This window comes from Vombatus ursinus, unplaced genomic scaffold, assembly GCF_900497805.2.
Source record: "Vombatus ursinus unplaced genomic scaffold, bare-nosed wombat genome assembly UNPS02014778.1, whole genome shotgun sequence".
Taxonomy (NCBI): Eukaryota; Metazoa; Chordata; class Mammalia; order Diprotodontia; family Vombatidae; genus Vombatus; species Vombatus ursinus.
This window is the reverse complement of record NW_020954556.1, coordinates 20,877,635-20,887,090: the sequence shown is the minus strand read 5'-3', so window position 1 is coordinate 20,887,090 and position 9,456 is coordinate 20,877,635. Positions and strand designations below refer to the sequence as shown.

The window sequence follows — 9,456 nt, the reverse complement described above, 5'->3', positions numbered from 1 at the left end:
AGGATCAGGCTGTCTCTAAGCTCCAGCAAACTTCTGCTGGCTCAGGTAGCGAGGCCTGGGGAGTGGGGGGGACCCTGAGATATAGCTCATCACTTACAGGGGGAAGTTCTGTACTGGCCCAGATTCGGCTAGATGACTTCGGAGGACCCTTCCAGCTCTCAGATCCTGTGATCCTACAGTCAGGGGCTCAGCTGACTGGTGCGGAGCAGAGAAACTGGCTTTAACATTCTTGGATGCAGGTGATTCTGTCACCAGGAGGGAGTGCCAGATACCAGGAGACCTCTCACACAGACACCTAGCCAGACACATTCAGAATGGAGAGCCCTTCTCCGGCATTTCGGAGGACCACGTTGGCTGGCTTCAGGCAACGATCACCCAGGCCTCTTGACCCAGCCTTGGCCTCAGCCCCTTCCGTCCGAAGGATTCCACCAGGTATCAGCCCCCTCAGGACACAGGGGGCCCAAACCCGGGAAGCTGAGCAGGCCGCAATGCAGACAAACCAGGTCCATCAGGACAACCTGTGGAGGGAGCTGCTGGAGGCTGAGCTCAGGAGCCAGAAGCGCTGGTAAGCAGCTCCCTTCCCTTCCTCTTTGGCTGAAGGCTCCCTAACACCTACCTTCTATCTCTTCATTTCTTTGTGGCCCTTAAGAATCTGGTTAGGAAACTGCAAAGTAAAGGAGATACATTCAAAGCTCCCATCCATGCATGCATGCGCTCCTGCCTCACCTCTGAGTTGCTTACTCACCAAATCCTCCAGAAAGTCTTCCCTGATCTCCACCCCACGCCCACCCCTAAAAGTGTTAGTGCTAGCTTCCACCTCAGATAACTTCTTGGCCTATGTACGTGTTGTATCCCCCAGTAGAAAGTAGGTTGCTTAGGGGCAAGGAATGCCTTGTATATAGAAGCTCTTTGATACAGGTTTGTTGAACTGAATTATTTAAGCGTTTAAATTCAATGTTCAGGAGTGGGCGTTGGGAAGCAGACTCTAGGACAATGTTAGAAATAGAGGAAACTTTAGAATAGAGATATGATGGGGAGGGGTACTTAGACTATAGAATGTTAGAACTGGAGGAGACTTAGAACATAGAATGCTAGAAGTGGGGGAGACTTAGAACATAAATGATCGAGCTGGGAAGAGCATAAGAGATCATATGGTCAAACCTGTCTTTACAAGTTGCAGCTCAGGAGAAAATGAATCCCAGAGATCCCGTGCCCAGGATCACACAGTCAATTATGGTGGACCAGGATGAGGACTCAAGTTTCCTGATTTCCAGGCCAGTGTTTCAGTCCAGCACAATACTAATTTTAATCTCATTTTCTCACAAGCTTATTTTATTTTCATCTTAAAGTTAAGAATAAGAGAGTCCAGAGTGCTTAACACTTCCTGTAACTAAGGTAGACAGCTCACATTCCACTATGCAAAAATAACGGTCTTGTTTTTTGTTTCATTTTTCATTTCAGGAGTTCCTAACTCCTGGTGAGTGCTCATGACAGAGTAATAAGAACCTTCGATTTTCACCAAAAAGATACGGTTTTCCTGTCATAATAATAACAGTAACTCCCACTTCTCGAGATTCTATAGTTTGCAAAGCACTTTCCCCACTGAGTGGGGGGGCAGGGAGGGGAGGGGGACAAGATGAGAACTATCGCCCCCATTTTACAAATGGCAGAATTGAAGCTCCAGGAGTCAGATAGCTTGTCCAGTGTCAAAGAGCTAACAAAATTAAAGCTGAGACTCGAACTCATGTATTCAAATGCACTCGGTCATTCATTCATTCAACAGATAAACATTTATTAAGCACCTAGCCAGGGCATTTCCCTCTAAGGTCATAGACCATTTGGCAAGAATTGAGTTTGAGGGGCAACTAGGTGGCACAGTGAATAGAGCACTGGCCCTGGAGTCAGGAGGACCTGAGCTCAAATCCGACCTCAGACACGTAACACTCACTAGCTGTTGTGTGACTCTGGGCAAGTCACTTAACCCCAATTGCCTCACTATTAAAAAAAAAAAAAAGAATTGAGTTTGAATCCCAAGTCTGCCACTTTCTTTTTGTGTTACCTCAGACAAGTCACTTCTCCCCCCCACCCCCAAGCTCCAGTTTCCTCACCTATAAAACATGGGGCTTAGACTAGCATACCCTTCTATGATCCTAAAAGGTTCCTATTCTCTGATGTTCAGTACCAGGGTTGGGGAACCTTCGGCCTCAAAGCCACATGTGGCCCTCTAGGTCCTCAAATGAGGCCCATTGACTGAATCCAAACTCAGCCAAAGGGCCTCTCTTGAGGACCAAGAGGGCCACATGTGGCCTCAAGGCTGCAGGTTCTCCACCCCTGTAATCAATACCATGCATCTCCAGCAGGGAGATGCTGATATTCAATGAAGGAAGGTTAGGGTGGGCTAAACACAAAAGTCAAGAATATGTGCCTAATGCTTCATTCTTGTGGTTCTTCCCATTAGTTCTAATTGTTCTTTACATCATGACTAATGGGAAAATATGCTTAACATGAATGTATATGTAGAGCCTATATCAGATTGTACACCATGGGGTGAGAGGAGGAGGAAGTGGGAGGGGAAGAAAATTCAAAACTCAAAATCTTATGGAAGTGAATGTTGAAAACTAAAAATAAATAAATAAAATTTAAAAAAATTTTAAAAAGAATATGTACCCAAGAATTAGCATGAAATACAGAAATCAGTTACCTTTGTTTTTACTATCAAAATTCTCTACCACTTCAAAGTCCAAGAGATTTTGTGAAAAGAATACTAAATTTAGCACCAAAGGACCAGAGTTCAAATCCTGATTTTACTACCAGTGTGACCATACAGGCAAGTCACTTCTCCTCTGGCTTTAGCTTCCTTGGCTATAAAAAAGAAGGGGCGGGGACTAGATGCTTTCTGGGTTCCCCTCAAGTTCTAAAGCTTAGTATATTTAATACGCAGTACTTTTTTTATCCATGAAGACATGCTTGAATTTCTCTCCAATTATCTATTATGTATATATTGGAGTTTCATTTGGGAAAATTGAATTTTTTTTAAGTCTGTAAGAAGAGTTAGTTACATACAAATGTAATTAATTAGTGGCCTAATCTTTTAATAAGATGACAAGAAGGGGAAGTCTTCAAAGTAATTTAATTCAGTACATAAATACAAAGCATCTTAGTAAAATGCCTGTTTAATTCAATGCAATAACCATTTATTAAGGACCTACTCCATGCAAGGCACTATTCTGAGCACTGGGGAGACAAAGACACAAACAGAGCATCCTGCTTGCATTTTCCTGGGGTCATCCCTGTACACACACTAATGACCAGAGCAGAGCTCACAGACAACATGACACCTGAGCCGAGCCTTAAATGAAGCTAAAGATCCTTGGAGGCAGAGGTGAAAAAAGAAATGCATGCCCAGTATAGGGGAAAGCTACTCCTGGAGCTAAGAGAAGCCTTTTGAGGTCAAGGAACAGCCACTAGCTATTTAACTGGAACATAAGCATACTTGAAGGTATGTTGGAGTCAGACTATAAAGAACTTTAATTGTCAGGGCTAGGGGCAGCTAGGTGGTGCAGTGGATAGGGCAGCAGCCTTGAAATCAGGAGGACCTGAGTTCAAATGTGATCTCAGACATGAATGACCCTAAGCAAGTCATTTAACCCCATTGTCTCAAGAACAAACAAACCAAGAAAAAGTAATAATTGCCAAACCCAAAATCAATAGGGAGCCATTGAAGGTTTTTCAGAAGGCGAATGACAATGTTCAGACCCGTGCCTTAGGAAGATGATTTTAACATCCTTATGGAGGATATATTGGAGAATGGGAAATCTATTAGGAAAATTAATTAGGAAATCATTACAATGGTTGATGTGAGAGGTAATGGAGGCCTGAACTAGGGAATGACCACGTGAATTGAGAGAAAGGGAGAGACAGAAGGGATGTAGCAGAGGCGGACATAACAAGACTTAGATATAGGGAATGACAGAATGGGAAGAATACAGGATGATGCCCATGTTATAAGGCCAAGTGAATGAGACAACAGTGGTGTCTACATCAGGAATTAGAGATCTTGAAAGAAGGAGAGGTTTAAGGAGAAAGATGAGTGCAGCTTTGGATTTGAGTCCAATCACTGATGAATCAGAATCACCAATGAAACTTGAGACATTTTAAAATGTAGTCAGATGTCCAGGGAGGAGGGGAGGGTTTACTTGGAAAGACTAAAGAACTGTGATCAAAGCAGTGGCCAAACATAACTTCAAAACAATGATGAAGAAATCTACCTCTTGCCTCTTATCAGAGCAGTGATAGACTAGAGGTACAGACTCAGACATAACCAAGTTTCAGACATGGCTGGTGTGTTGATTTGTCTTTCTTCACTCTACATATTTATCACAATGGAGGGGTGGGATGGGGAACAAGGTGGGTTAGTGGGTAATGGGTAGTGGTAGACACTAAAAGGAGCATCATCAAAACATTTTTAAATGTACAGAAGGAAAAAAAGGAGTAGAAAAGGGGGTCCCATTAAGGCAATTTGATTACTACCTGATTAAATTATATCTTTATCTACCACCTGTCTGTGTCTATCTACACATACTTAGACATATATATGATATATATGTCTGTATACTCACACACACATACAAACATAAACACATATAGACAGGGTGTCCCAAACGTCTTAGTGCACATATACCTGGGTGCGTATGTGTATGTGTATATGTATATATATATATACATATATGTGCATATACATGTGATTTAACATTCACACAAGCAGAGAGCACCTCTGACAGTAGATTCTTATGGAGGGAGGAGTATGGGAAGCCTGCTTTGAGAGCAGTCATGATAACATGGAATGGAAGTATCTTGGAGAGACAGTGGGATATGGATTGGCATTCTGTAACTGGTTTGCTGTGATGAAGGGAATTCATTTATTATGAAAAGTAGAAATAAAAATATCCCTTGTAGATTTAATATAACTTGTTTTCTCTTCCCAGGATTGAAAATTGGAGTTTTTTGAAAGACTATGATCCAATGGTAAGATACATTTATATATGGTAGTGTTGTCTCCCTTAATATCTTCCTTTAGTGTGTCATTATGGAATGAAGGTAACCCGGGTTCCCAATGACCTTGCCATCTGAACTAAACTCTAGCTGGTCCCACCAAACTGGAACGGCCTAGAAGACTGACTTCATGACAGACAGACTGTCCCAGGACCTTCCTGGCCAAATGCACCAAAACAGCGAATTCAACCAGACACTTATTAAGTACCTACTATGTGCAAGGCTCTGTGTGAGGCTCTGGCTCACACATTAGCAAAATGCTAATGGTATTAGACCTTAAGAAATTTAGTTCTGCTTGTGGAATACAGCATGTATACGAGTAAATAAGTTCCAAGTATATAAGCATGTGAAGACTTCGCCCACTGGAATGGATAGATGAGAATAATTTGTTCCAATGGCCATGAAGGCTGCTAAAACAGGTGCTGTGGAGCAATTCTTGCTTAGTTAGACATCGAAGACACCAAGGTTAGCCACTGCATCTCAGGCCATTGCCAGTCATCCTGACTTCTGTCTTGCCACTGGACTTCAATGACTCTGGAAGAGAGAGTGAGGTTGATAACTTTGAGCAACTCTGCCTCACTTAAATCCCATTCATTCCTAAGTCAAGGCTTGACCCTATGATGGCATTAATCCTCTTTGAAAATAAAGAAGAAACAACAACTGTGAAGGTAGAAAAATTGTTCTTGGTTCTCAGGGAGCGCCTCTAGGAAGGAGGTCCACCATCAGGGAACTTTTCATGATGTCTCCAGTTTTAGATGCTCACTCCCTTTTCAAATCACTCTGTATATTTAACTGCATGTTCATCATACATCTAGAGTAGAAGAAAGTGTCATGTAGTAGACAGAGCCCTAAGCTTAGAGTCAAGAAGGTCTAGGGTGACCTAGGTTCAAATTTGGACTCTGATGTGGTGACCAGATGTGTTACTTAGCCTCTAGATTTGCTACATTTAGGATCGGTAGAGGGAATTATCACATCAGTAGTCCCCCTTGCTGGTGAAATCTCAAATCCCTGAGTAGGTTTTGCATATTTGTGTATACACACACAGAACCCCGAGTACAATATAAAATGTTTGCGGGCGGGGAGTGTTTCATTTTCATGTTTTGTGTCCTCAGCAATTACCAGTGTCTCCCACATAATAGATACAATAAGATTTTACTGAATTAAGTTTAATCACTACTGTGGGTTATCCATAATTAGGCGAGGAGCAAACGGTACTTTACTGCTGCAGAACCACCCTGGTTCAATGCTGCTCTAAAAATGGGGCCATGGAAGGAGCTGGGTTTGCTCTCAGAGCACCCAGGATCAAATCCCATCTCTGCTATTGTAACCTTTGGGAAAGTTCCTTTCCCTCTCTCAGCCCTCTGTTCCCTCACCTATAAAACCAAGGGATTAAACTAGAGAGTATCTTTCAACTCTAAATCCTGCAAATTAAAAGATTCAAAGCTCTAAAAGGAATCCCCTTTCCCTTTCCAAAAAATAAAAAAGGTAAATCCTGGCCTACAAGATGAACCTTATATCTAGAGAGCCTTTCTTGGAGATTCAACAGGTCAAAAGAATGCTCAGAGCCAAATAATGCCCAGAGACTGGCAATGTTACTTTGGTTCCTACAGTCAGGATGAGTCAGAAGTAAGACTTGAACCCAGATCTTCTGGGTTCAATCCAGCTCTTTATATACTAATCCACAGGCAGCATGGTAGCACAGCAGACAAAGCAACAAGACTGGAGTCAGACAGACCCAAGTTCAAATGTGGCCTCAGATACTAACTAGTTGTGTAACCCTGAACAAGTCACTTAATCTCTATCTGCCTCAGTTTCCTCAACTGTAAAATGGGGATAATAACAGCACCTACCTCACAGAGTTGTTGGGAAGATCAAATGAGATAATAATTTTAAGCGTTTAGCACAGTTCCTGGTACACAGTAAGTGCTTAATAAATTCTTGTTCCCCTTATAAATCCTTTAAGCACTTATAAATATTAGCTGCTATTATTATTAATATCATTGTCATCATTATAATGCCAAAGTGCCACATGATTATATATGCTATGCCAGCATTTAGATACAAATATTTTATGTAACCTACATGAAATATGGTTTTCTTTTTCAGGGTAATAAAAAAGAGCACCCAAAACTACCAGAATACATCTCTTTATTTTCCGACACAGTTCCCAGCACAGCTAATCAAGTCATTGGCAGGAGGGTGAATACAGAGCTAGGCAAGAAAATATCAGGCATGGATTTCTTCTTTGCTGAAGGAAACCGAAAGAAGAAACTTAAGAATGGTTTTCAATCCATCTAGAATTCCAAAGAAATATTGTGTGTTCTTCCCCAAGTGTGCATCAAGCTTAACATGAAACAAATGATGAAAAACAAGTTCATGGAAAACAACACTTTCATGACCAGTTTTGTCAAAGGCTCTATCAGCCCTACTGAGCTGTATCAAGTCTAAGCTCCAAGCAAACCCCGTGGAATTGTCGGTAGAACATTGAGCTGGCAGGGATCTCACAGATCACTGAATCCATACCTCTTGTTTTATAGAGAAGGAAACAAGGTCCAGAGAAGGGAAATGATCTGCTCAAAGTCACAGAGTAATTCAGTGTCCTGACTGGAACCTGAATTCCCTGACTCCCAGTCTAGTTGACTTTATATTAGAACTGACTGCCTCTAAATTAACTCGGGCCAGAAAGGCTTTCAAAAGAGATGTAAACATCCATTGTATAAGTTTTCAAGGGGAGTATTAACTTGATCTTATTACTGGCAAAGTTGAAGTGTGGGAGGATTAATGTTTTCTGGTTCCTGGGAGGGGGGAAGGTGCTATTTCTGCCATTGGAAGATTTGGCCCTTCAAGATTGCTTGGCAGCCTCCAGCTGGCACCCCCTCCACCCAGGCATCTCTTAGGAATCAAGCTAACTCTCTGGTGTCATAATGAACTGTCCCTGTGTGCTGTACAAAAGACATGAAACAGGATCTGGAGTCATCAGGAAAATGAATCATAGGGCTGCTTACAGACGTTTTAAACAGTCTTCAATTGCTTTCAAATGGTAGTTACAATGAAGGCCCCATGCCTAGGAAGCTCTCGGTCTGTGCTGCCTCCCTGGTGGCATTCAGCCAGGTCTCCTAACCAGCTTGGAGACTGGGCTTGCAGAAATATACCAAGGGCAAGTTGATGCATGTGGGGGGCAGGTGGGGAGGGGATGGGGAGAGAGAAAGGGTGCCAAAATGGAATAGGAAATAATCCTAGGGACTCCTGTTCCCATAAGAACCATGAGAGAAATGCTAATCACAGCTTCTTTGCTTCTTTTTCATTCTTTCACCATTCATTTATTTAACAGCACTTATTAAGCTCGGACTGTGCTAGGTATGGAGAGGGATGGCATGGGGATGGGGGGGGGGGGTAGGGGGAGATACAAAATTTAGATAAGACTGTCCCTGCCTTCATAAAGTACCTAAGAATTCTTCACCTTTCTAAAACGCACATCACTATCATAATAGTATAAAGGTCTAATGCTAGCCAGAACAAATTTGTTCTGTGAAGTTTGAATTCAATCAAAGGGCTGCACTTTAGGACCTGGAGGGCCACATGAGGCCTCAGGGCTGAAGGTTCCCCACCCCTGTGCTAACCCAAAGCCCCAGGCTTTTACCTACTCACTCCATTCACCAATGCCCAGCCTTAATTCTGTAGAGATGCCTTCCATCTCTGAAGCACAACGTCATTATTTCAGTCAATATTCATTAATTCATTAATTTATGCAAAGACTGTAACTTTGATGTTTGCTCTATCTTCCTTATGTGTCTTTCTTCAAGCCCCAGCTAAACTCCCACCTTCAACAAGAAGCCTTTCTTGATCACCCTTAGTGCTAGTGCATCTGTTAATTATCTCCAGTCTATCCTGTATATGGCATATTTGTACATAGTTGTTTGCACAATGTCCTCCATTAGACTTTGAGCTACTAGAGAACAGGTACTGTCTTTTTGCCTTTCTTGGCATCCTCAGGCTTAGCACAATGCCCGGTATACAGTAGGCACTTAATAAAGGTTTCTCGACTGATTGTATCTGTGTGTGCAACATGGAAATCAAGGGTGTTGTGGTTGGATTTGACAATGCAATGCTGAAGGCATAAGACAAGTGGGCCTATGGCTTCAGGGCTGACATGAACAGAGAATTTGGAAACAATTCTGGATCGTTTCTTGACAATGAACTCCATAGAGACCATAGGATGCAATAGAGAATGTGGTGAAGAAACAGAAAAATGTTTTGAAGCTTTCAGGCTATCTGTTAAATGGAAGGCTGAAGGCCTTGAAAATTTTGCATGAGGATTTAATGTTACTGCTACAAGATTGGTACCCAAAATTATTTTCACCATTTGAAACAGCTGACCAAGCTACTATGCACAAAATTTTATGT

General features: G+C 42.2%; 1 protein-coding gene across 1 annotated transcript; it reads left to right on the top strand.

Annotated features, from left to right (window-relative positions):
• Window positions 1-314: 314 nt before the first annotated feature.
• CUNH2orf50 (chromosome unknown C2orf50 homolog) lies at window positions 315-7,350 on the top strand. The gene is made up of 3 exons (XM_027865097.1): window positions 315-565; window positions 4,986-5,025; window positions 7,159-7,350. Exons 1-3 carry the CDS (start codon window positions 315-317, stop codon window positions 7,348-7,350), a joined length of 483 nt encoding a protein of 160 aa, XP_027720898.1.
• The last annotated feature ends 2,106 nt before the right edge of the window (window positions 7,351-9,456 follow it).